At 44.6% G+C, this 27,616-nt stretch overlaps 1 protein-coding gene across 1 annotated transcript in view; it reads right to left on the bottom strand.

Moving 5' to 3' along the window:
• Window positions 1-5,186: 5,186 nt before the first annotated feature.
• LOC138970934 (BBSome complex member BBS2-like) overlaps window positions 5,187-27,616 on the bottom strand; it is a 37,218-nt gene continuing 14,788 nt past the window's right edge. Inside the window, exons 9-21 of the mRNA XM_070343517.1 lie at window positions 25,661-25,727; window positions 25,155-25,252; window positions 23,866-24,219; window positions 21,417-21,473; window positions 18,459-18,492; window positions 18,105-18,168; window positions 17,624-17,731; window positions 15,641-15,767; window positions 12,842-12,970; window positions 12,459-12,596; window positions 11,192-11,304; window positions 10,554-10,702; window positions 5,187-8,573 (exon numbers count right to left, since the gene is read on the bottom strand). Coding sequence (XP_070199618.1) covers window positions 8,473-8,573; window positions 10,554-10,702; window positions 11,192-11,304; window positions 12,459-12,596; window positions 12,842-12,970; window positions 15,641-15,767; window positions 17,624-17,731; window positions 18,105-18,168; window positions 18,459-18,492; window positions 21,417-21,473; window positions 23,866-24,219; window positions 25,155-25,252; window positions 25,661-25,727 — 1,539 coding nt within the window. The 3' untranslated portion in view covers window positions 5,187-8,472. The remainder of the gene's footprint in view (window positions 8,574-10,553; window positions 10,703-11,191; window positions 11,305-12,458; window positions 12,597-12,841; window positions 12,971-15,640; window positions 15,768-17,623; window positions 17,732-18,104; window positions 18,169-18,458; window positions 18,493-21,416; window positions 21,474-23,865; window positions 24,220-25,154; window positions 25,253-25,660; window positions 25,728-27,616) is intronic.

The raw sequence follows: 27,616 nt of genomic DNA, 5'->3' as shown, positions 1-27,616 counted from the left end.
GGCTTTTTCGATCCTGGTACTATGCTGTTCTTGTATCAGCCTGGGCTATTTCGATCTTGGTACCGTTCGACGACAAGGTTTGGTCCCTAGCAGAAAAGGGCAAAATCAATGTTTATGTGCACGCTTTGGGACGTGGTGTTTGTATAATAGTAACCCCCTCTCACTGTTGCATCGAACAGTGGTATGGAAAAGTACATATCCATGCATTAATTACAGTCTGTTTGTGCGTATTACAAACTATTTGTTTTTACCGCTGCCAACGCTTCACTGATTCCTACTTCGATCTCTCTAGAGCCCCGGTGACCTTGACTTAGCCGTGGTAAGGTCAAGTCTTAGTCAGGTTACGATTTTATATACTGTAGTACATTTAATAATAAAAAATAAAAAATGTTATCAGATGGAATCAGACGGACGGACGGACGGACGGACCGACCGACGGACGGAGGGCAGACAGTAAACAACCGTCAACAAAAACAAACAAGTCGCGTAAGGCGAAAATACAACATTTAGTCAAGTAGCTGTCGAACTCACAGAATGAAACTGAACGCAATGCCATTTTTCAGCAAGACCGTATACTCGTAGCATCGTCAGTCCACCGCTCATGGCAAAGGCAGTGACATTGACAAGAAGAGCGGGGTAGTAGTTGCGCTAAGAAGGATAGCACGCTTTTCTGTACCTCTCTTTGTTTTAACTTTCTGAGCGTGTTTTTAATCCAAACATATCATATCTATATGTTTTTGGAATCAGGAACCGACAAGGAATAAGATGAAAGTGTTTTTAAATTGATTTCGACAATTTAATTTTCATAATAATTTTTATATATTTAATTTTCAGAGCTTGTTTTTAATCCAAATATAACATATTTATATGTTTTTGGAATCAGAAAATGATGGAGAATAAGATGAACGTACATTTGGATCGTTTTAGAAAAAAACTATTTTATTTTACAATTTAAAGATTTTTAATGACCTCACCAGTGCGACCAAAGTCATTAATTAATTTTTAAGCCACCAAGCTGAAATGCAATACCGAAGTCCGGGCTTCGTCGAAGATTACTTGACCAAAATTTCAACCAATTTGGTTGAAAAATGAGGGCGTGACAGTGCCGCCTCAACTTTCACGAAAAGCCGGATATGACGTCATAAAAGACATTTATCAAAAAAAATGAAAAAAACGTTCGGGGATTTCATACCCAGGAACTCTCATGTCAAATTTCATAAAGATCGGTCCAGTAGTTTAGTCTGAATCGCTCTACACACACACACAGACAGACAGACACACACACACACGCACATACACTACGACCCCCTTCTCGATTCCCCCCTCTACGTTAAAACATTTAGTCAAAACTTGACTAAATGTAAAAACAAAACAAAAACTGTACAAAATCCAGCGGACTTAGCGGGGGGAAAAAATTTGAAAAAGAAGGTTAGCGGGGGAAATCTATGACAAAAAGCGTCTGGCGCTTTAGTTACGATCGAATCACATGGACTGTTTTTCTGTTGGCAAGGCGAGTTCAATTTGCAAATAATTAGCACTCAATTATATTTGTCATGAATTCACTTTCATGTTTTACGTGAAGTTGTTTTATCATGACGCCAGCAGTGCATGCGATTTGGTCTCTGTGTTTGTCTGTCTGTCTTACACACACACACACTCACACACATACGCACACACACACCCACCCACCCACACACACACACACACATTATCCCCCCCCCCACCCTAAACTACCACCAACCCCGCTTCCCCCACCATCCAGCCCCTATGTTGAATACTCCCCTAGACTCCCCAGACACTGAACAATGGAATCACACAAGCACAAGTTTGACTACCCACCCCCCATACACTTCGTCCTCGGGACTCTTAATCCTGTCACAGTAAAAGCACGACACACATGTAATGCGTCCGCTTGTCTGTTCCGCGCTCACGGTCTTTGCTGTCAACTTGAAATAAACCATACCTTGGACAAAACACCGCACAAATGATAAGCATTGTCGGGGAATAGTACGTACAAACAACAATCGCCGAGTGTTTGTCGAACAATGGAATTCTGTAAGCGAACGGTACCCATACCACATGAACAGTACTCTCTGACTGAAAGGCGATACAAAGTTCCACCCCTTTAAAAACATAGTAGTGGACAGTCCTTTTGGAGACGTTTTTCAACAACTTTTATTGGAACAAGCACAGGAGCTTGTATCCAACCACCGGTCGATAATTATTTACTCCTGCATGCTTATTATTTACTGCTGCATGCTTACCCTTACTACTACTATTTATTATGTAGTAAATAGTAGTGGTAAGGAGACTGTATGGAATAAGGAGTAAATAATATGGAATAAGGAGTAAATAATGATCGACCGGCGATTGGATACAACAACTTGTATTGGAACACGTCTATAAAGATTACACAAACACAACGTTTAACATGTCAACAGCTAAACGAGCAAGCACGAGATTATAAGGACTGTCGGGTGTGTGGTGACATGATGCATGGTTACCAACCACAAAGCGGACGGTGCTGCTTATGGAGCGATATGAGCCTTATGTATTCCTTATATATTTATTTACTTTGACAAGAGTATCCCTTTGATTGAACAATAATTATTTAAAACCACCAACATTTCATAAACTTGGGTATTACCCCGAGTGAGTCATAAAAAACACAACGTCTGTACAATTAGAGTCCAAACGACCATCTTCAACCTGGGATGTCCCCCACGTGCTGCATTTGTCCCCACCCCCCACCTTTATTTCAATCAATCCGCCCCCCTCCCTCTACTTTACCCTCATCTCATCCCCCATACTTTACCCCTTATTTCTGCCTCTCATCCCATTCCCCCATCTTCCCCTCGTTCTTAAGACCGGCCTGCTATCCCCCCCCTCCCCCCCTCCGTCTCCCCTACCTCATCCTTATCCCTCTAGGCCCTACTTCTATCCTAAGCCTCACCCCCCCCCCACCCACCCTAGGTCTATCCGCTAATCTTGTTGCCCGTGTTTATCCCCAAAGCTTATCCCCCTACCCTTATCCTATCCCCACATATATCTCCCTTCCCTTAGCCTATCCCCACATATATCCCGCTAACCTAGGCCCATCCCCCTACCCCATCCCTCACCATTAGCATATTCCTCCTTAACCCATCCCCCACACCCGATCCCTCATCCTATCCCTCTAACCCGCCCTACCCTCAACCATAGACCAAATAGCCATATGCCTCAACCTATCCCCCTACCCTAAACGTACCCCCATACCCTACAGCTAACCCCTATCCCCTTCCCACCCTAGGGAGAGGACGGAGTGGGGCCAAGAAGAGGGTAGCTCTAGAGAGAGAGAGAGAGAGAGAGAGAGAGAGAGAGTCTGTGTGTGTGTGTGGGTGTGGGTGTGTATTTGTATGTGTGTGTGTGTACTAATATGTGTGTGTGTGTGTGTGTGCATGTGTGTGTGGACGGTGTGTGTGTGTGTGTGTGCTTGTGCGTGCGTACGTGAGTCTGTGTGTCTGTGTATATGTGTGTGTGTTTGTGTGCGGTGTGTGTGTGTGTGTATGTGTGTGTCCATCCCTTTCTTCTCTCTCTCTGCGCCTGTCCGCTGTGTATATCAGTCTTTCAGTCACTCGGTCTGTCTGTCCCAAAACCAACAGCCGGACTGCTTTCTGTGTATATCAGTCTTTCAGTCACTCGGTCTGTCTGTCCCAAAACCAACAGCTTTCTGTGTCGAGGGAGAATTGTTCATGAGTGATAACTTGTTTATTGGATTGGTTTTAGCAAATTCACACAGTTTCCGTTGAGAAAACATGTCCACACAGTCTGGGTGCTCTTTGTGTTTGGTATGTGTCCACTGAAGTGGGAAGGGGGGGGGGGGGGCGGGGGAGGCATGTCACAGTGAGGGTGTTCTCGTCATCCGATTCAGCACGGTTAAAAGCCAGTGTCCAGATCCGAGAAGGTGAGCCTTATCTTGTTATTTTGCAAAAGGACAGTGCCTTTAAGCGCGGGTACGCTGAACAACACAAGTGCATTAAACATTGTTTATAAAAAAAAAACCCAAATATAACAACAACCAAGGAAATGATTTCCACACGGAAATAACGGGCCTGGTCCAATGTTCCGTTGCTCATGGTGCCCGGCCAACACATTTGGTCATGTGCGTGATTTTCTAGATGTGCTAGATTGATAGTGAACGCGTCATGCGTCGATCGAATATTATTTCTATTTTCATGATTGCTTTGTTTTTAGTTTGGAAAAGTCTTTTGGTGGTCAGTTTTCTGTCTGTCTGCAGTGAGCCTGTCTGTTTGTGTGAATGACTGTCTGTGTGCCTGCCTGTCTGTAGGTCTGTCTGTGTGTCCGAACGTCTTTCTCCGCCGTTTGTCTCTCCTTCTCTCACGCTCGCTTTGTGTGTGTCCCATATGGTGTGTGTGTGTGTGTGTGTGCGTGCGTGCATGAGTGTAAATGTGTGTGTGCGGGTGTGTGTGTCAGTGTGTTTATATTTGAAAGGTAATGGAGTAAGCTTACAAAAGTGCTCTTTGTGATAAGGGATTATAGAGCTTCACATTACACACATTCATACATACGTAAAACTACAATACACAAAGACAGTGGGAAATGAAATGTGAGAAAATACAAGAGGAAGGGAAAGAGTGAGAAATAGAGAGACAGACATAATAACACACACACACACACACAGTCACACACACACGCGTGCAAGCACACACACTCACTCACATGCAGAAATGAGAGGGAGAGAGGGAGAGAGAGAGAGAGAGAGAGAGAGAGAGAGAGAGAGAGAGAGAGAGAGAGAGACTGAGAGAGGAGAGAGAGAGAGAGAGAGAGAGAGAGAGAGAGAGAGAGAGAGAGAGAGAGATCAAATCAAATTTTATTTTACGAGGGAGAGAGAGACTGAGAGAGAGAGACATACAGACAGACATGCAGGCAAACAAGTCTTAGAGGCAGAAACACCTTTGTTCGCAGATGAATGCTTTTTCGGAATCACAAAAGACAGACAGACAAAGATCTACACAGAGAATAAACAGATTATGAGAGAGAGAGAGAGAGAGAGAGAGAGAGAGAGAGAGAGAGAGAGAGAGAGAGAGAGAGAGAGAGAGAGAGAGAGAGAGAGAGAGAGAGAGAGAGAGAGAGAGAGAGAGAGACACTGGACGTACCGTCGTCATACTCACAACAAAGCTTGTACAAACGCAGCTGACATGGATTTATTGCCCAAAACAGTACAGGCAGGAACAGGCAGCTGTTTATCACAGACATCTCTTCCAACAACAAGTTCATCAACCCACAAAAAGCATGACACAAATCACTCAATTGAAAAAAAAAGAAAGATTGCAAACAGAACAACATTTACAGACCTTTATGAAATGTATCTTTCTGGACGGATTGTGTGACCCTGATGTAGAGTGTAAAAAAAAAAAGGTATTGTCGCATTAACACAGGAATTAGGGCTGAGGTCACAAAGCAAAACTGGGTGCCACCCAACTGGGTAGGAACACGTCGTGATTGTTTGAAATAACTTCAAATCTCAATTTCAACCAATCCGACCCCCAGAGTGCAAACCACTCATTTAGGTGGCTCCCAGTTTCACTTTGCGCATCTCAGCCCCGGGCTCCCCACAGACGCTCTACCCAGAGGGTTCCGAGAACCCCAACTTTAGAAGGTCTGCATGAATTCCAGGAGGTGAATATTCTTGCCTTCAGAAGGGACATTCCTCGCCCTCGATCGCTCATGTCAATGTAATGCTGACTTTGGGAAGATCACTGATCCCTTCACAAAAAATGACGGCCATCTTGGTTCAATTAACTCTGTAAATTTGCGTCAGTACAGACCTTGCAGAAGATTATCTGAAAACAGTGCCGACTGTAAGCATGATAACGGATTTGTGGTACATCCCAGGACCCGCTCTTTTCAGATTAATACATCGAGGGACCCCCTCCATGACTTTCTGGTGCGTTTGTTCGGCTCCTAATGCATACAGGATATGCAGCAAGGTATTAATGTTATGTCTGCTAGGGGATTAATAATTTTATTTATCTATTTACATGGGAGATTTATATAGCGCTTGACGTTCTCTAAGCGCTTTACATATTAATTTCTGCCGTGTGAGATGGAATTTTTTACATAATATATCACGCATTCACATCGGCCAGTAAATCTCAAGCCATTACGGCGAATATTTACTTTTCACGGCCTATTATTCCAAGTCACACGGGTATTTGGTGGACATTTTTTATCTATGCCTATACATTTTTGCCAAGAAAGACCCTTTTGTCAATCGTGGGATCTTTAACGTGCACACCCCAATGTAGTGTACACGAAGGGACCTCGGTTTTTCGTCTCATCCGAAAGACTAGCACTTGAACCCACCACCTGGGCTAGGAAAGGGGGAAGAAAATTGCTTACGCCCCGACCCAGGGTCAAACTCGCAACCTTTCGCTTCCGAGGCAAGTGCACTTTACCACTCGGCCACCCTTTCCTAATGACTTGATGGCTTCTTAAAAGACCACTGGGTCGAAGTACCGTTAATGTAACATTTTGACTTATCATAAATTTAACGTTCCAGTAACCTACTATTCTAGTTTGTTTTTATTATGACTTAAAAGTTCCGCTGGAGAGCGTGGAATGTACACCAAAAACACATTTCGCACAATATCATCAGTGCACTGTCATACACATGTACGCTGGAGAGCATGGAATGTACACCAAAAACACATTTCGCACAATATCATCAGTGCACTGTCATATACACTTGAGCTTAATTAACATCTTGCTCAAACAAACAACGTCACATGCAAGTCAAGGATATGATAAACTACCTTGTTTCTCAATGGATCACACAGCTGTACAACATTCCCTGCTTCCTTTTCAATGCAATACAGTGGAACCCCACATTTAGGACCCCCAACTCATACCTAAGACTTTAAAATTGGCAATCTAGTGGCTGCTCCGCCTGGCGTCTGGCATTATGGGGTTAGTGCTAGGACTGGTTGGTCCGGTGTCAGAATAATGTGACTGGGTGAGACATGAAGCCTGTGCTGCGACTTCTGTCTTGTGTGTGGCGCACGTTATATGTCAAATCAGCACCGCCCTGATATGGCCCTTCGTGGTCGGCTGGGCGTTAAGCAAACAAACAAACAAACAAACAAAAGGACCTCCAACAATCGGAGAAAATCAGGTCTTCACAAGTCGCGTAAGGCGAAATTACTACATTTAGTCAAGCTGAATGCACTGCATTTTTTCACAATGACCGTAGTCCGCCGCTTGTGCAAAACGGAGTGAAACTGACGAGCCTGTTCAGCGCGGTAGTGGTTTCGCTGTGCTGCATAGCACGCTTTTCTGTACCTCTCTTCGTTTTAACTTTCTGAGCGTGTTTTTAATCCAAACATATCATATCTATATGTTTTTGGAATCAGGAACCGACAAGGAATAAGATGAAATTGTTTTAAAATCGATTTGGGAAATTTAATTTTGATCATAATTTTTATATTTTACATTTTCAGAGCTTGTTTTTAATCCAAATATAACATATTTATATGTTTTTGGAATCAGGAAATGATGTAGAATAAGATGAACGTAAATTTGGATCGTTTTATATAAAAATAAAAAAAATATTAAAATTTTCAGATTTTTAATGACCAAAGTCATTAATTAATTTTTAAGCCACCAAGCTGAAATGCAATACCAAAGTCCGGCCTTCGTCGAAGATTGCTTTACAAAAATTTAAATCAATTTGATTGAAAAATGAGGGTGTGACAGTGCCGCCTCAACTTTTACAAAAAGCCGGATATGACGTCATCGAAAAAATGAAAAAAACGTCCGGGGATATCATTCCCAGGAACTCTCATGTCAAATTTCATAAAGATCGGTCCAGTAGTTTGGTCTCAATCGCTCTACACACACACACGCACAGACAGTCGACAGACACACACACATACACCACGACCCTCGTCTCGATTCCCCCTCTATGTTAAAACATTTAGTCAAAACTTGACTAAATGTAAAAAGGAGGGGGTAAATGTACAGGGGTTATGAACAGAACATAATCTCAGAAAAGAGAATGTTAAAAGGGAGGGAGCCTTGAACTGGGGGCCTGAAAAGGGGATTCCACTGCACTTTCCCTCTTGTTGACGTTAAACCAAAACCACTGTTATGACTATATCACCAAACCCAAAACAAATACCTCAGTTCACAGTTTGGTTGTGCAACTGTCATTAAAACCAGGTACAATACTGATCTTTTAAGACTGTAATATTTACCCTTCATTTCTTTCAGTTTTCCTCATATCACAAGAACATGTACATGCACACACACTCTCAGATCCGCAGAGAATGCACAAGACTTTACTAAGAGTCGCAAAAGTTGAATCACAATTTACACATGCAAACCAAACACTCATCCAAACTCTGAAACAGTCCCAACTCCAAGTATAAGAAATAATTCTGCTTAAGTCTCTTGATATCATCTGTGCAGCTGCTAAGCCATGCCAGTGTGAATGATCTTGTACAAGGACGATGTGTTGTTGGTCTTGATGGCAGATCGGCAGGCATTCACCACCTGGGTTTTGTACTTTCCCACTGAAACAGGCATGAGAAATATTAGCCGATTACCATGTTGATAAAAAAGGAGCACAGTGTAAAGTCATTACGCTGCAAAGTAGAATAAAACCAGAGACAAAACATGAAAGCAATGGTCGCGTTAGGTACACGGTCGCTATTGCAAGGTGAATTATATACAGCAGTCCCTGCAATGTACGGCCCCCGGCGTGAGCGGACACCTGACATGTACGGACACATTTGCTCGGCACCTGCAAAACGTGGACGCGGACACTCATTTTCGGTCCCAACAGCAGGTCATACCTCCAATGTACGGACATACCATCGTCAAATTTTCACCACAACAAAATCGATAACAGAGCAGTCCGGCTCTTGGTACAAAGATCACAGCCGCAATGGCGTGACGACAGTCACTGGTAACTTGAGTGCACCTGTACCCATCAGGAGGGGGGGTAGTTTTGGTCAGGAGTGGAGTACATGCGAAGATGCCAACATGAAACTGCACTGTGCTCATTATTCTTGTCTGTTGGACGTAAACAACAGAAACCACAGTCGATGAAGGTCCTGAGCGAAAGAGAGTGAAAAACCGGCCACAGTTCTCAGCATCGTGTGTCTGTGTGTAACCTCTTTCATTGACAAGATACTCTTGTTTCCCCTCAGCCTTGACCAGTGAGTCGGTTGCCTAATCTGTACATGGCTGGAGGGAGAGAGAGAGGGAGGGAGGGGGGGGGGGGTGGAGGGGTAGCTGGCTAAACTCGGTGGGGTGTCCGGTGTCACTGCATGTCAGCAGGAAGAGCATTGGAGAGAAATAGAGAGGTGTACTCTTCCACACAATTTCCAAGCATCAGTTGTCACGGCTTGGGGAAGGCATTTAGTGAGGGAGAGTGAGAGCTGTGTTATGTACAGTGTATTTCCGACTGAAAAGTGAAAAGTCACTGCCATGCCACATGATCGGCATGCAGTCAATAAAGCCAGACAAGATGAAAATAAATTACATGATTATGACATGCAGCTCTATCTGCTGCTATTTATTCAAACTGGTCTTCAAGCTTATTCTTGCAAGGCATCTGCACACGCTCCTCTGTGCTGTGTTTGTGTGGCTGCTTTTGTATGTCAGTGCATGGTGAGTGTGTTCACTGCCTTGAGGATTTATTTTATCTCTTCTTTTCAACACTTTTCATACAAATCATTTTTACAGAACGTTTAAAGAAGTATTAGGAGTTTATTGTTTAGCATCCACAAGAAGTGATTAGCATAGACTCAATGCTGTTGTTGGTGTGTCTCTGTGTGTGTATGGGGGAGGGGGTGGTGTGGTCACCCCTCCCGTGACCGGACACCTGCAATGTACGGACAGTTTTGCTATGGCCCAAGGGTGTCCGTTCATGAGAGGGACTGCTGTAGTATATCACGTTCATGGTCCTTCGGGTTGGTCATCATGGGCAGTGGCCGTGAGCCATCCACCTTCTTCCATCATGCAAATAGCAGAGCAGCAATAGCATAGATGTAAATACGTAAAACAGTGAAAGACAGGGCTTGAAATGGAACAAAATAAAAACGGAGGAATTGTTGGCGTGTGGACTATCAAAGTGGCTACAAAGCAAAGTAGATCTCCAGGCACCCCTTTTCAATTTGAGTCTAAGGTCTGCACCCTCCATCCGCAAAACACCCCCACCCCCCCCCCCCTCCCCCATTTTTTTTCTTAAACTGGAACCAACTCCAAGCAACCTGGGGCATTTTGAACATACCTTTGGGTAAAGAGAGACAACGGGCCAAGTCATGCTTCAAACAGTTAGGGAGCATGAAAACGACCCTTTGAGGGGAGGAAACAAATCTCCTGTTTGAGGAAGTCCTCCAAAAAGAAGAAGGATTTTCATTTCAATTAATTTTCTTTATAATCCCATTGGACATCCCGACGACCCTAGGATCACGAGTCCAGTGCTCTACCAACTGAGCTACCCTCCCCCAAGCCCTGATAGGTTGGAGGTGAATGAAAAGACTTACTTCTCAGCCTTCCAGCTTTCTGGATGATCTTGTTGACCTGCTTGAGACAGGACAGCAGCTCCTGGTGGTTGGTGCAGCGGATGTTGTAGCCGTTGATCAGGTCCCGGTTCAGGTCAAACAGCTCCATGTACCCCTTACGCATGCTGCGCCTGTGGACACCATGTTTCATTTCACTTTATTATCCCAATGCAGCAAAATGCGGGTCGCTTCCTCCCAGTGGAAATTTAGCTAGCAGCAACAAGAGTCGTTATCAGCCACCTGCACTCATGGCAGAATGACCAAGTGCGTGTGTGTGTAAGTGTGTGTGTGTGTGTGCTTGTTTGTGTGCGTACATGCGTGCATGCGTGTGTGTGTGCATGCATTGAGTGTGCATGCATGTGCATTTGTGTGTGTGTATCTCTCTGTTTGAATGTGAATGTTCACCCCATGTACATAATCCTCGTCAGATCAAAACAAGAAAGTGAGCGATAATTTCAGTACATGCATGAGTACCATGCAGTCATTTCAAACAAACACTAACACATTTTCTGCAGTTCCGAATCTACAGAAGTGGCTATCAAATCATCGATCAAATTGACTTGATGAAGAATAGCACAATCAAGCACAGACACTGTCCATCAAGCAAAGAGGGTACTGACATGTCAGCCATGAGGCGAGCATCCTCTGCTCTCACCACCATGCTGCGGATCAGGTTGGAGTGGTCCGCCATTTCTGCTGTCAGTTTCTGACGCACTCGATGGAACTCATCCACCTGTCAACAATTAAAAACAAGTTGCGTGAAGTGATATCAAAACATTTGGTCCATCTGTCGGCCTGGAAATAAAAGATTAGTACTGAAAACCAGTCTCACCAAGACTTTAAGCCATGCAGTAAGGCTTAGCTAGCCCAAACCCGAAGACCAATGACAACTTTGATAAACAAACTATTGGAGTAATTTTTAAGCTTCCAAGCAGTCCCTGCAGCGAACTGCAGAATTCATCACATCAACAACCTTGACAGTGTAGCATGGCGACAATACGCAGAAAAAGAAGAAGCTTCCCAGCTAATGTTGTCAATGTTGTTTCTCCAGAAGATTGAAAATGCTCAAATACACAAAATAAGTCAACAGCTCAACTTGTCAATAGTCCTATATTGCTATTTCATATGTTACGTGGATTTCCATTGGTCAATTGGGCAAAACTGAGCTCTGCAAAAGTGATATCGATGACATTTCCGTCTATATCAGTTTTGATATCGACGACCTCTTTATTGCTTCCCCACTTCAAAAACAAAAACACCTAAATTTAAAAACAAACAAATATATATGAAAATGTAATGATCCCAGAATTTAGTTGAGCAAGTGACTAAAGACTTTTTGAAAGAAAAGACATTTTGAAATACTGAAAAGTACAAGAAAAGAGTGAACAAAAAGAAATAATAATCAGAGGGAGGGATATGGAACAGCCAAAACTGAGACAAATACTTTTGTAATTTCTTTACAGTAAATACAAAATGTCCAGAGAATTAGCAATATATCTAACATTGACTGACTGTGTGATGGTATCTTCTGCCACTCCGGTCTCGATTTTGATATCACTGTCTCAACAGACCAAAGCAGAAGATATCACCCAGAACGTCAATATTGGGTAATGTCTAGAAACAGTTTAATCACTACTATAGTCCTATGTCTAGAAACAGTCTAATCACTACAATAGTCCTATGTCTAGAAACAGTTTAATCACTACTATAGTCCTATGTCTAGAAACAGTTTAATCACTACTATAGTCCCATGTCTAGAAACAGTTTAATCACTACTATAGTCCTATGTCTAGAAACAGTTTAATCACTACTATAGTCCCAAGTCTAGAAACAGTTTAATCACTACTATAGACATTTTCATGGAAGTAAGACATGACTTGCACAGACCTTGAAAAGAACCTGCTTGAGTGTTTCGATCTCCACAGGAAAGTCGGCTGTGGTGAGAAGATCCTCCAGGTTCAGGAACTGCGCCAGAGACTGGATGACGTCCCCTGCCAGGTCCATGTCGTCCGTCATGATGGTCAGCTGCAATTTATCAGACACAATGGTCAATCCATTTAAACACACTGTCCATCACACTCTAGACTACGCAGTCCTGATGATGCCAGGCTATGTAGAACTTGTGCTTTCTAAAGCAGATTTTAATGAAAAAAGACATCTGAATGCCTACAAATGTATGTGCAGTTCCACACAAACACAGACACCCACAGACACCCACAGACACCCACAGACACACAGACACACAGACACACACACACACACACACACACCTGTCCACTCTGCGTCATCTTAAATGTAAGGGGACCAGAGCCGCGCAGAGAGAGAAAGGCGATTGTGACGTCCACATCGCCCGTCACATCCTCGCTCAGCAGGAAGTTCTGGTTGACCCACATCAGCAACTGAAAGAAAAAAAAGACTCGTTATAAACTGCACACAACAGGGATAAGGCCAAAAAAGAAAATAGGTCTGTTTACGGTTACCCGACCGACCCTAGTTTTTTGGCCCGACCCTAATCTTTTTTTTGGATTGTCTGAAAAAACAAAAAAACGGATCCAAAATAGAGCTGTTTGCGCTCAAACAGCAGACGACAGAAGGGAGGTAAGCTCAAAGTACTGTTTATAGTTATGTTGGGCAAAAACAGGGATTGATGAGAAGAAATGAACTGTGAAACATCATAGAGAGGGGAGAAAAAATAAAAAATAAAAAAAAATAAAAATGGGGAAAAAAAAAGAAAACAAGAAGGGCAAAGCCCATACGACTCACATGCTTGACCTTTACATGACCTTGACCTTCAGGGTCAAGGTCAAATAACTAAACCTAATAATGACATCATACACTAAGAACTGCTTTACACATTTTTCCTTCCAAAATACATGTGACCTTGACCCAAGGTCAAGGTCATCCAAGGTCATGCAACACAAAGCTGTTAATTCAAGACATAGGAAGTACAATGGTGCTTATTGGCTCTTTCTACCATGAGATATGGTCACTTTTAGTGGTTCACTACCTTATTTTGGTCACATTTCATAAGGGTCAAAGTGACCTTGACCTTGATCATATGGGACCAAATGTGTCTCATGATGAAAGCAAAACATGTGCCCCACATAACTGTTAAGTTTGAAACAGTTATCTTCCATAGTTCAGGGTCAAGGTCACTTCAAAATATGTATACAATCCAACTTTGAAGAGCTCCTGTGACCTTGACCTTGAAGCAAGGTAAACCAAACTGGTATTAAAAGATGGGGCTTACTTTGCCCTATATATCATATATAGGTGAGGTATTGAATCTCAAAAACTTCAGAGAAAATGGGAAAAATGTGAAAAATAGCTGTTTTTAGGCAACATTTATGGCCCCTGCGACCTTGACCTTGAAGCAAGGTCAAGATGCTATGTATGTTTTTTGGGGCCTTGTCATCATACACCATCTTGCCAAATTTGGTACTGATAGACTGAATAGTGTCCAAGAAATATCCAACGTTAAAGTTTTCCGGACGGACGACTCGGGTGAGTACATAGACTCACTTTTGCTTCGCATGTGAGTCAAAAAAGCCGACCTACCGACCCTATTTTTTCACCCTATGTTACCGTAAACAGACCTTTTTTTTTTTTTGGCCTAATGGTTGCTTACAAGACATTTCTCCTATCTTACCAGAAATGAAATTGGCTAACAGGGCTCCCGAAACTGTGTGTCCCTACATACTGTACGCAATAGAAGCCGATAAAAAGTACTAGAAATATTTGGAGGGGTTAACGTTCCCCAAGACACTAAACCTCAAAAGAGCGGGTCCAAGGATGCATTGATCCTAAAAAGAGCGGAGCCCGGATGCTGTTTTCAGACTGCAATAATTTGCTTTACAGAATGGAAAGCCCCCAATCGGAACTCTGTATCTACTTCAAATCTGTACATCCAGCAAAAGTGTAGTGATACACAGGCTTGTCGCAGGGTTGAAACATAGGACGGAAATCTAAACAAAGCGGAAGAATGTGTCGAGCAGAGAAATAAAAGTCTCGGAACTCTACCCTATAACACAGCAGTTTCAAATTTCAATAACTAAGCACTCAAAGGCTTTTTCCAAGGTATTTCAGGTGTGTGGTGTGTAACATACATGTAATTACAACCCCCAAAGTGAACTGCACAGCTCTTTGGCATCCTGAACTCAGGTCAAAATGAGTTCCTTCCCTTCGGGTCTCATGTATCCCTGACAGGATGCATTTGTTTTCCTTCTCTGGAGAGGAAATTGATTTTTTTACATATTTAAAGCTTTTCGTAATGTGTTATGGATATAAGCAGATTCGCGATCGTCGATAATGATTTTTCATGGTGTTGTGTAATTTTTAAATAACAAAGGAATTGTTATGTAAGACAGTTTCAAGCGAGCTATCTTTCGCGGATGTATTCACTGTCCAAACAACTCTAAATATGGCAAAAGTGTCATGTGATAATCAACTTTGTCACGTGATCATAACAAAATGGCTACGGAGTGGACAATACTTTTTCCGTAACCAGTTGGGAGTGATGCAACAATATCACGGTCTCCTTCCCACAGCAGTCTCAAAATTTCGACTTGTTTTGACCTTAGAACGATGTCTTTATCATATCTGTGAAGAAGAACGGAGATCACTGTCGAAGTCAGTCATTCGGAAATCGATTTCGTCTTTTATCAGAAACATTAGCAAAAAACATACGAGAGATAACTCTGTATTCTTGTTTTGATAGATTTTGGCTAATAGCTCCGCTTCTTTCCCCTTCCTCCGCGTAGTAATTATCCATCCTGTCAGAGAGACTTGAGCGATAGCGTGGACCGATGATTATCAGAATGAGCTCTTTGGGTGATTAGAGAGTTTTTTTGTTCCATATCAATTAAATAAGGAGGCATCATCTACAACATTTCTGGAAAAAAATAAAACATAAGACATAAGTCATGTCTAATGTCTTTCCAGAAATGCAGTCGATTTCTGGAATTCGTCTTTTCTTCCTGTCTGATAACGTGCTCAGGTTGTCAAGCTATTCCACAACTCCAGGGGACAGCTGTGCTATGAACGCATGTCTCAACGACACAGAAACCTACCCTTTGTGGGCGATCGTTGAGCTGCATAGTGACGGAGCTTCGTGGCTGAGCGGGTGTCTCTGTAAACAGTGAGTACATGGAGAAACGGGGCAGCTGACGCGTCAACTCAAACACGTGGAACTGGGAGCTGAAACAGCAAAACAACTGTTGTAAGCAATCATGTTATTGTAAAACACATTTCACAGAGAAATTCAACACATAAAACAACAAAATTTAACACAAAACACAACATCTAATCACCCCCCCCCCCCCCCACACCCCCCACCCCCCTTACATGGAATCCCTTGTATCCCTCAGATTTTCTGGTCATAACCTGTGTAAATTTACCCCATTTAAAGACTCATACTTTTTGTAAGACCTTATATTTTCAGATTGTTGGAGGTCGTAAAAGGCGGGTTCCAGTGTACATACATACAACTATCCAGTGTCAAATGTAGAACTCACAATGATGGATAAACTTCACGAAAAGAATGCTGTCATTCCTGTTCAGATGCAAATACAAGACCCCACTTCAACAAAGCATATTAGCTTGCTATGACGTCCCAAGTGACTCTGTTGTATGTAAAATCACCCCATATTTTCTGAATAAAATATGTTTAAGCCTAATGCCTGTCTTACACTGTGCCGAATATCCTTGCGAATATGAACATGTTAATTGTATTCGGCAAAAAAAGAGGCGAATGGACAGGAAAAAATATTGAAAATTCGAAGCCTTACCGATCATTGCGAATGCATACAAATCCATATACGAATGTCTTGCAAATGTATTACGAACGTTGCGAGTGGCCTTGCGAGTGTTGCGAGTGCTTGCAAACATTTTACGAATAAAGCAATTATGCAATTCGCATTGTTCGTAATACTGCTCTTACACTGTGCCAAATTTCCCTTGGGAATAGAATTCACCAATAATTCGAAATGATCGGGACATGGTCGCAAGACATTCGTAAATGTTCTTAACCATTCGCCACCATTCGTCTCTTGTTGCGAATATTAGCAACATGCTCCTAATATTCGCAAGGAATGCATATTCTTCAGTATTCACAAGCCATTCGTAATCATCGTAAAGGTATTCGTAGCGCTCGCAAGGCATTCGCAATGATCGGTACACATTCGCAAGCACTCGCAACCATTCGTAAGACATTCGCAAGAAATGTGTATATGAACATGTTGTATTTGGCCAAAAAAAAAGAATAATGGACAGGAAAAATATTGACCATTCGAAGCCTTACGAATCCTTGCGAATGTCTTACGAATGGTTGCGGGTGCTTGCGAATGTCTACTGATCATTGCCAATGCATACGAATCTATATTCGCAAGGATATTCGGCACAGTGTAAGACAGGCATAATGAATGTTTGCGAATGCGTTGCGAGCCTGACGAATACGTACATTGCGATGATTACGAATGTTCGCAAGGATATTCAGCACAGTGTGAGACAGGCATAACGAATGGTTGCGAATGCCTTGCGAGCGTTACGAATACATTGCGATGATTACGAATGTCTTGCGAAATTTTACAAGTACGTTTCAAAAAAGTTAAGAATATGACTTTTTTTGTTGCGAATATTAGGAACATGTTGCTATGTTCAAAACAAGAGACGAATGGTGGCGAATGGTTAAGAACATTTACGAATGTCTTGCGACCATGTCCCGATCATTGTGAATTATTGGAAAATTCTATTCACAAGGGCAATTCGGCACAGTGTAAGAGTAGCATCAGAGAAGTGATTAAAAAAACTGTTTCATTTCGTCATTAATTTCGTCATTAATCGGTGACTGGCTATGGTTCTGGCCGGGGAGAGGGAACAGATTTTTGGAGATAAGTTGATTATCTGTATCAGAAGTGTTTGTCTCTCCCCTGTGGAGACCGTTTGGTCGAAGTACTGTGATTCTAACCTTTTGTTTTGTCACACATGAAACGCTCTGATAACTTACCATTCTTGTTTTTGATTCTAAGAGTGTAGTGACTAGCCGCCAGACTGACCTGTTTTTGTGTCCAATGAGAGCTTTGATATGAAGATCAACAGGCACATCTTTGGGCGGCACGATGGGTACTTTGAGGGTTCCAGACAGGTTGTTGGGACTGGGATGTCTGCAACATACATCATTCACACAAAAAGTTAGGATAGAATTAAGTGAAAAGAATTGCAAATGTTAATCTCCATCCATAAACTTTACCTGCACATGATCAGTGCATACACACACACAGACCTATATAAACACACACACACACACACACACACACACACACACACACACACACACACACACAGACACACAGATCTATATAAACACACACACACACACACACACACACACACACACACACACACACACACACACACACACAGACCTATATAAACACACACACACACACACACACACACACAGACCTATATAAACACACACACACACACAGACCTATATAAACACACACACATATTTTCAGTGGATATTTAACTTACACCACATGGCTCTCTCCTTCAAAGATACCCTCCGCAAAAATCAGCACCGCACGAATAATGGTGTCTGGAAAAAAAGAAGGGAATAGTAATAGTGAGTAAGGTATCCTGGAAACGCTTGGCACTTTTGTAATCAAATGTATTGCATCTGTCTGTTTAGCAAAAACATTTTCAAACTGTGTAATCTAAAATGCGTACAGAACAATTAATCTACTATTCACAGACACACATACTTGCACACACATAGGTACAGCCAAGCAGACAGAGGGACAAAAGCACACATTTAACACAGACACACACAACAATACACATAACTCAATGAGAAAAACCAAAACCGTAGACGTGAATATGTCTCACCATTTGTTGTGCTGATGAATAGTTCAATATGAGGCTGAAACAAGAATGAAAAGTCGTATGAGCACACAGTAACAGATACCATATTTTTGGGACTATATACAGCAGTCCCTGCAATGTACGGCCCCCGGCGTGAGCGGACACCTGACATGTACGGACACATTTGCTCGGCACGGAGTGTTTTCCTTCTATATTTGCCCCCCCTTAAACGGACACCTGCAAAACGTGGACGCGGACACTCATTTTCGGTCCCAACAGCAGGTCATACCTCCAATGTACGGACAGACCATCGTCAAATTTTCACCACAACAAAATCGATAACAGAGCAGTCCGGCTCTTGGTACAAAGATCACAGCCGCAATGGTGTGATGACAGTCACTGATAACTTGAGTGCACGTGTACCCATCGTGTGTCTGTGTGTAACCTCTTTCATTGACAAGATACTCTTGTTTCCCCTCAGCCTTGACCAGTGAGTCGGTTGCCTAATCTATGAACCCTTCAGTTGTCTTGCTTTGTCAAAAGTTACGACACAGTCAACTGGTTTTGCTCTGAGTGAACAGTGCAGCTGGCCTCTCTGGCCACAGCCCCCAACAGTACATGGCTGGAGGGAGTGAGAGAGAGAAAGGGGGGGTGGGGTGGAGGGTTAGCTGGCTAAACTCTGTGGGGTGTCCGGTGTCACCGCATGTCAGCAGGAAGAGCATTGGAGAGAAATAGAGAGGTGTACTCTTCCACACAATTTCCAAGCATCAGTTGTCACGGCTTGGGGTAGGCATTAGTGAGGGAGAGTGGGAGCTGTGTTATGTACAGTGTATTTCCGACTGAAGAGTGAAAAGTCACTGCCATGCCACATGATCGGCATGCAGTCAATAAAGCCAGACAAGAAACAAATAAATTACTTGATTATGACATGCAGCTCTATCTGCTGCTATTTATTCAAACTGGTTTTCAAGCTTATTCTTGCAAAGCATCTGCACACGCTCCTCTGTGCTGTGTGTGGCTGCTTTCGTATGTCAGTGCATGGTGAGTGTGTTCACTGCCTTGAGGATTTATTTTATCTCTTCTTTTCAACACTTTTCATACAAATCCTTTTTACAGAACGTTTAAAGAAGTATTAGGAGTTTATTGTTATTGTTTAGTAGCCACAAGAAGTGATTAGCATAGACTCAATCCTGTTGTTTGTGTGTCTCTGTGTGAGTGTATGGGGGAGGGGGTGGTGTGGTCACCCCTCCCGTGACCGGACACCTGCAATGTACGGACAGTTTTGCTATGGCCCAAGGGTGTCCGTTCATGAGAGGGACTGCTGTATTACAATTGACCCTTCTCTGTACAAGGCACCACCTTATAGATATAAGAAAATACCAAACAATAGATGCTTCTAATGTATTGGGCACATCAACCAAAGGAAAAACAGAGGGGAAACGGACACCTTAGATGTTTAGATGTCCGAGATTAATGGTCCAAAGGAAACTGTGCCATTAGGTCCCACCAATCCTTCACCTATGAACCCACTCCACCCCCACTCCCACCCCACCCCCTATCAATCCCCCCTCCCACCCCATTCCCCATCCCCGGTAACCCCCTCCCACACCCCACAAGCCCCCCGCCCTCCCCACCCCACCCCCTACCAATCCCCCCTCCCACCTCATTCCCCATCCCCGGTAACCCCCTCCCACACCCCACAAGCCCCCTGCCCTCCCCACCCCACCCCCTACCAATCCCCCCTCCCACCTCATTCCCCATCCCCGGTAACCCCCTCCCACACCCCACAAGCCCCCTGCCCTCCCCACCCCACCCCCTACCAATCCCCCCGCCCACCTCATTCCCCATCCCCGGTAACCCCCTCCCACACCCCACAAGCCCCCTGCCCTCCCCACCCCACCCCCTACCAATCCCCCCTCCCACCCCATTTCCCATCCCCGGTAACCCCCTCCCACACCCCACAAGCCCCTCGCCCTCCCCACCCCACACCAATCCCCCCCTCCAACCCCATTCCCGGTAACCCCCTCCCACACCCCACAAGCCCCCTGCCCTCTCCACCCCACCCCCTACCAATCCCCCCTCCCACCCCATTCCCCATCCCCGGTAACCCCCTCCCACACCCCACAGGCCCCCTGCCCTCCCCACCCCACCCCCTACCAATTTCCCGCTCCCACCCCATTCCCCATCCCCGGTAACCCCCTCCCACACCCCACAAGCCCCTCGCCCTCCCCACCCCACCCCCTACCAATCCCCCCCTCCCACCCCATTCCCCATCCACGGTAACCCCCTCAAACACCCCACAAGCCCCCTGCCCTCCCCACCCCACCCCCTACCAATCCCCCCTCCCACCCCATTCACCATCCCCGGTAACCCCCTCCCACACCCCACAAGCCCCCTGCCCTCCCCACCCCACCCCCTACCAATCCCCCCCTCCCACCCCATTCCCCATTCCCGGTAACCCCCTCCCACACCCCACAAGCCCCTCGCCCTCCCCACCCCACCCCCTACCAATCCCCCCTCCCACCCCATTCCCCATCCCCGGTAACCCCCTCCCACACCCCACAAGCCCCTCGCCCTCCCCACCCCACCCCCTACCAATCCCCCCTCCTACCCCATTCCCCATCCCCGGTAACCCCCTCCCACACCCCACAAGCCCCCTGCCCTCCCCACCCCACCCCCTACCAATCCCCCTCCCACCCCATTCCCCATCCCCGGTAACCCCCTCCCACACCCCACAAGCCCCTCGCCCTCCCCACCCCACCCCCTACCAATCCCCCCCTCCCACCCCATTCCCCATCCCCGGTAACCCCTCCCGCACCCCACAAGCCCCCTGCCCTCCCCACCCCACCCCCTACCAATCCCCCCTCCCACCCCATTCCCCATCCCCGGTAACCCCCTCCCACACCCCACAAGGCCCCCGCCCTCCCCACCCCAACCTGCCACTCTCCCCACTCTCCAGTGTCATGAAAACATGTGACTGACCGGCTTGGTGGCATCTCCTGGATTGACCGCCAGAGTTGTCTGAAGCTGTGTGTTGGCCTAGGGAAAAAAAGCAACATCATCAAGACATGCATACAGTTGATCCCCTTTTACAACCTTCAAACATGTGAAGAAACCTGGTCTTGTTTGTTCGTTCATGGACTGAAACTCCCACGGCTTTTACGTGTATGACCGTTTTTACCCCGCCATTTAGGCAGCCATACGCCGCTTTCGGAGGAAGCATGCTGGGTATTTTTGTGTTTCTATAACCCACCGAACTCTGACATGGATTACAGGATCTTTTTCGTGCGCACTTGGTCTTGTGCTTGCGTGTACACACGGGGGTGTTCGGACACCGAGGAGAGTCTGCACACAAAGTTGACTCTGAGAAATAAATCTCTCGCCAAACGTGGGGACGAACTCACGCTGACAGCGGCCAACTGGATACAAATCCAGCGCGCTACCGACTGAGCTACATCCCCGCCCCGAAACCAGGTCTTAAAATGGAGGTAAAATTAAAGAAGTTATGAACAGAACATCTGAGAAAGCAGGGTTTTAAAAAGGAGGGAGTCTGACATTCGGGAATCTTAAAATGGGGGTTCCACTGTACTGTAATACTCGTACACATGAACTGTGTTAGTGGAATAGGATATATTCTAACAACATCAATCAATCAATCAATATGAGGCTTATATCGCGCGTATTCCGTGGGTAAAGTTCAAAGCGCAGGGATTTTAAAAAATGTTTTTATTTTTATTTTTTGCAATTTATATTGCGCACATATTCAAGGCGCAGGGATTTATTTATGCCGTGTGAGATGGAATTTTTTTTTACACAATACATCACGCATTCACATCGGTCAGCAGGTCGCAGCAATTTCGGCGCATATCCTACTTTTCACGGCCTATTATTCCAAGTCACACGGGTATTTTGGTGGACATTTTTATCTATGCCTATACAATTTTGCCAGGAAAGACCCTTTTGTCAATCGTGGGATCTTTAACGTGCACACCCCAATGTAGTGTACACGAAGGGACCTCGGTTTTTTCGTTTCATCCGAAAGACTAGCATTTGAACCCACCACCTAGGTTAGGAAAGGGGGGAGAAAATTGCTAACGCCCTGACCCAGGGTCGAACTCGCAACCTCTCGCTTCCGAGCGCAAGTGCGTTACCATTCGGCCACCCAGTCCACCCGAACATGAACATTATTGAAAACAAAATAGGGCGGGGATGTAGCTCAGTCGGTAGCGCGCTGGATTTGTATCCAGTTGGCCGCTGTCAGAGTGAGTTCGTCCCCACGTTCGGCGAGAGATTTATTTCTCAGAGTCAACTTTGTGTGCAGACTCTCCTCGGTGTCCGAACACCCCCGTGTGTACACGCAAGCACAAGACCAAGTGCGCACGAAAAAGATCCTGTAATCCATGTCAGAGTTCGATGGATTATAGAAACATGAAAATACCCAGCATGCTTCCTCCGAAAACGGCGTATGGCTGTCTAAATGGCGGGGTAAAAAACGGTCATACACGTAAAATTCCATTCGTGTAAAAAACACGAGTGTACGTGGGAGTTTCAGCCCACGAACGCAGAAGAAGAAGAAGAAGAAGAAAACAAAATAAGCATAGTTTTATCAAAACACTATTGCTTACAATATCCATATTGTGGAAACAGCTTTGTTTTTTGCCTGAAAGACCCAATCAGGGATGAAAGCTGAGAATCTTTAAAATCAGGAACATTACATTGGCTTAGGGTTCAGAAGTCCTAAATATGTTAAGTTTTTCTTGCTATTTACTCTTCCTGGACATTTAAAACATTCAGGAAATCTAGTATCAGAAAACCAGCATTCAAATCAGAAATTCCTGATATCCCGATGTGAAGTTTCATCCATGCAAATTACAGCGCACATCAAGATCAATTAAAATTAGAGGAAAACATCTAATTCTTAGCATCACTGTTCTTCCTGAGTTTTGAACATCAGGCCTCAAAACAAGCGACCGTGAGAAATTATGGGCAAACCAAGTCCCTCCACCTACATTACAGTAGCATTCAATCAAGCATAAGCATTCAAATTTACCCCCAGGATAAAACTCACAACAATAACCCAAAGTCAAATAACTGTTTTAGTATAATGACATAATCAAGTTTCATCTCTTTGCACAATCATTAATAAGCCACACACACACAAACACAAACACGGTAGCAAACAGAGAGGAATGAACAATGACACATACAGACCCACATACAGACATGGACAGACAAGTGAATGGAAGAACAGATGATCACGGACAGACAGATCACAGACAGACACTGACAATCACAGACAGACAGACAAACAGATCACAGACAGAGAGACAGACAGATTACAGACAGACACTGATCATCACAGACAGACAAACAGATCACAGACAGACAGACAGACAGATCATAGACAGATAGACAAAACAGAAAAGCTTACAGGAATCATTCCCATGGCTGCCTTCTCATATTCACCGACAGCAGCGCCAACCTTGTAACTGGACACACCCTCCACCCCTCCTCCTCCCATTCCTCCTCCTCCCATTCCTCCTGCTCCTCCTCCACTCATTCCACCACCACCACCGCCACCACTAACACCAACACCGCCAACGCTGCCATTCATGCTGGTGCCGCCAGAACCCATCGTGGACCCGCCGCCACCAGTGGCCGCCCCGCGTGCACCAGGTCCTGATCCTACCACGGCGGTGCCAGCCCCCATCATGGACGATGCCAGGCCCGGAGTTACCCCCACTTTGGCGTTCTCCTCGTAGTTCTTCAACTCCAGGAGAAGGTTCTGAAAATACATCGGGACATCCATGTTTAAACAGTTTTATTCAGATAATTACAAATAACAATGCTGCATACAATTGATGAAATAAATGGAGCACAACAAGCAAAACTTATTAATGGGACTCCCATGTGTGCCCTATGTGAAGTTGGTTGGTTACCCCTAAACATACACATACCTGAGTAGCGGAACTTTTGTCACTGCCAGCTTAATTTCTATTTGGAAGAAGCCATTCAAATTTCTCAGCAATTGAAATGAAATCAGTGCTTATTTATACTCTTAGAAGAGCCGTCAGATGACTTAGGTGGTAAGTGGAGGAATTTAGGGACTGCCCTCCTCTTACAGCTTTTTCGTGTCTCCATTGCAAACATGATGCATGCCACGGTTAAACTTCTTCTCATGACAGGACTTCTCTGTGCTTCTTGTCAAGTCAGAACTGTTCTGCAGTGGATTATGTGCAGCTGTTTGCAGATTTAACAGTTGGCTGATGTTGCAACTGACAGAAGAACATGCTGCACTGAATAATTCACTAGCAGCTCATGCTATATGCTGTATTTCATTGTTTAACTTGCAGCCCAGAGTCACCTTAATTATGCTTAATTGCGAAGGTGCAGTTTTTCAGAAAGTGAGAAATGTGACCCTATAGCATTGTCTCGAAACTAACGCGATAGTCGGACAGAGTTGCGCCCCTGGAACGGCAGGTAGTTCCGGTTTGTGTTTGCAAAATGGAACCGCATGACAATCCGCCCTTCAACTTCTTTACCCGCGTAGTTTGAACAGCAGACACAGTTACGTTTCCCTCCACCACTAATCTTCTTCTCTCGTTCAGCCATTTTGGACGTAAACAAAACAACCGGAACTACCCGCCGACAGCGCCGCGGGCTATGGCAGGGAAGGACATGAACTCGTATCACTTTCGTTTTGAGACAATGCTATATCACCTGTTTCCTCTGGCTGAGTTCTCTGATGGTGTCTTGCTCTATGTTGGTGTCCATCAGGTTACCAGCCAGGCTCTGGGAGGCTGGGTTGTAACCTCGCACTGTCAGACACACACATGCAATTGTATCAATAATCAAATCAAATCGAATCAAATTAACTTTATTATCTGAAATCTGAGAAATTACATGATTTTAACACACAATAAAACAAATATCACTTTGCAAATTTACCCAAACCTGTTTACAGTGAAAACTCCCAATAACAACTACCAGTGTAAAGAGTAAAACAGGACAAATACATAACACATTCTACATAGAACCTAGGACAAAAAATAAAGTTGACATAAAAAAAAAATGCCAAAACAAAGAGACTGCCAACGTTCCAAAATTCAGAATCAAAAATCAAGAAAGGTAGGTTGTTGGAACGTTTGTTATTGACAAAACAATACAATACATTAAATTGACATAAAAGACAAACTGACCAGATCAAAAGCAGGTCTAATTGTTACCTTCACCATCCACAGACACACAGATGAGCTGCTCCATTGAAGACGTCACATCCATTCTGTAGTCCCCCTGAGGATCAACCATCAATCTGAAGTAACATTTCACCTAAAAACAATACAGTGGAACCCCCATTTTAAGACACCACCCCCCCCCCCCCCCCCCAATTTAAGACTCCCTCCCTTTTATCACCCTGTTTTCTCAGATTTTCTGTTCATAACCTCTGTGAATGTACCCCCATTTTAAGACTCCCTCCTTTTTAGGACCTGAGTTCATAGAATGTTGGAGGTATAAAAAAAAAGGGTGTACCTGTATACGGTGGTGCCTGCCACAAAAGCTGTCAACCTTAGGATCAGCCAAAGGTATCTATACATTGCAGGTATATTTTGGTCAAAAAAATAGACAAAGGGACAGCAGATCTAGACTGTGTCCTTTCATGGGAAGTACTCCTCTAACTGGAGGAGCCCTAATCTTTCTCTTTAGCATGGCACAAGAGAGAATTATGGACTAGTTTGTGAAGTGAGCTGCACATAACAACAAGATGTAGTTAAATTGTATTATTGTGGCTCAGTGGCCACCTGGCTTCAGTTGAGTAGGTGAAGTGGAGGAGGGAAGATAACGACAGGAGTATAGATTGTCACGGGCCTCAACCACTGATCAAGTCAAGTCAAGTGTCATTGGTCAACTACGAATTATCTTTTGCTGTTGTGTCTGTTGTGGCCTGGATGGAGAGAGAGAGTCGTGTACGTCTTTGTTGTGTTTGTTGTGGCCTGGATGGAGAGTGAGTCGTGTACGTCTTTGTTGTGTCTGTTGTGGCCTGGATGGAGAGTGAGTCGTGTACGTCTTTGTTGTGTCTGCTGTGTCCTGGATGGAGAGAGAGTCGTGTACGTCTTTGTTGTGTCTGTTGTGGCCTGGATGGAGGGAGAGTCGTGTACGTCTTTGTTGTGTCTGCTGTGTCCTGGATGGAGAGAGAGTCGTGTACGTCTTTGTTGTGTCTGCTGTGTCCTGGATGGAGAGAGAGTCGTGTACGTCTTTGTTGTGTCTGCTGTGTCCTGGATGGAGAGAGAGTCGTGTACGTCTTTGTTGTGTCTGTTGTGGCCTGGATGGAGAGAGAGTCGTGTACGTCTTTGTTGTGTCTGTTGTGGCCTGGATGGAGAGAGAGTCGGGTACGTCTTTGTTGTGTCTGCTGTGTCCTGGATGGAGAGAGAGTCGTGTACGTCTTTGTTGTGTCTGTTGTGGCCTGGATGGAGAGAGAGTCGTGTACGTCTTTGTTGTGTTTGTTGTGGCCTGGATGGAGGGAGAGTCGTGTACGTCTTTGTTGTGTCTGTTGTGGCCTGGATGGAGAGAGAGTCGTGTACGTCTTTGTTGTGTCTGTTGTGGCCTGGATGGAGAGAGAGTCGTGTACGTCTTTGTTGTGTCTGTTGTGGCCTGGATGGAGAGTCGTGTACGTCTTTGTTGTGTTTGTTGTGGCCTGGATGGAGGGAGAGTCGTGTACGTCTTTGTTGTGTCTGTTGTGGCCTGGATGGAGAGAGAGTCGTGTACGTCTTTGTTGTGTCTGTTGTGGCCTGGATGGAGAGAGAGTCGTGTACGTCTTTGTTGTGTCTGTTGTGGCCTGGATGGAGAGAGAGTCGTGTACGTCTTTGTTGTGTCTGTTGTGGCCTGGATGGAGAGAGAGAGTCGTGTACGTCTTTGTTGTGTTTGTGTCTTTATGCAAAATCCACTGAATTCGTAAACACATCCTATCATCACTGACAGACAATTCCGTCATTCTCGAACCTGCTACAAAAGCAGGGACCACTGTATAAACACGTTCAGTCATGATCAAAGTAAAGAGAAGAAAGCGCTGCCTGCACCTTACTAATCTCTTGTCAAAACGATGAAAACTCAACTGTTTTATTCAATCCTTTAATCTGCAATTACTTTTCTTACATTTGAGGGTATTATAACATTCATTCGGCTAA

The sequence above is a fragment of the Littorina saxatilis genome, linkage group LG7, assembly GCF_037325665.1.
Source record: "Littorina saxatilis isolate snail1 linkage group LG7, US_GU_Lsax_2.0, whole genome shotgun sequence".
Classification (NCBI taxonomy): domain Eukaryota; kingdom Metazoa; phylum Mollusca; class Gastropoda; order Littorinimorpha; family Littorinidae; genus Littorina; species Littorina saxatilis.
The sequence above is the reverse complement of the archived record's forward strand: the minus strand, read 5'-3'. Positions and strand labels throughout refer to the sequence as shown.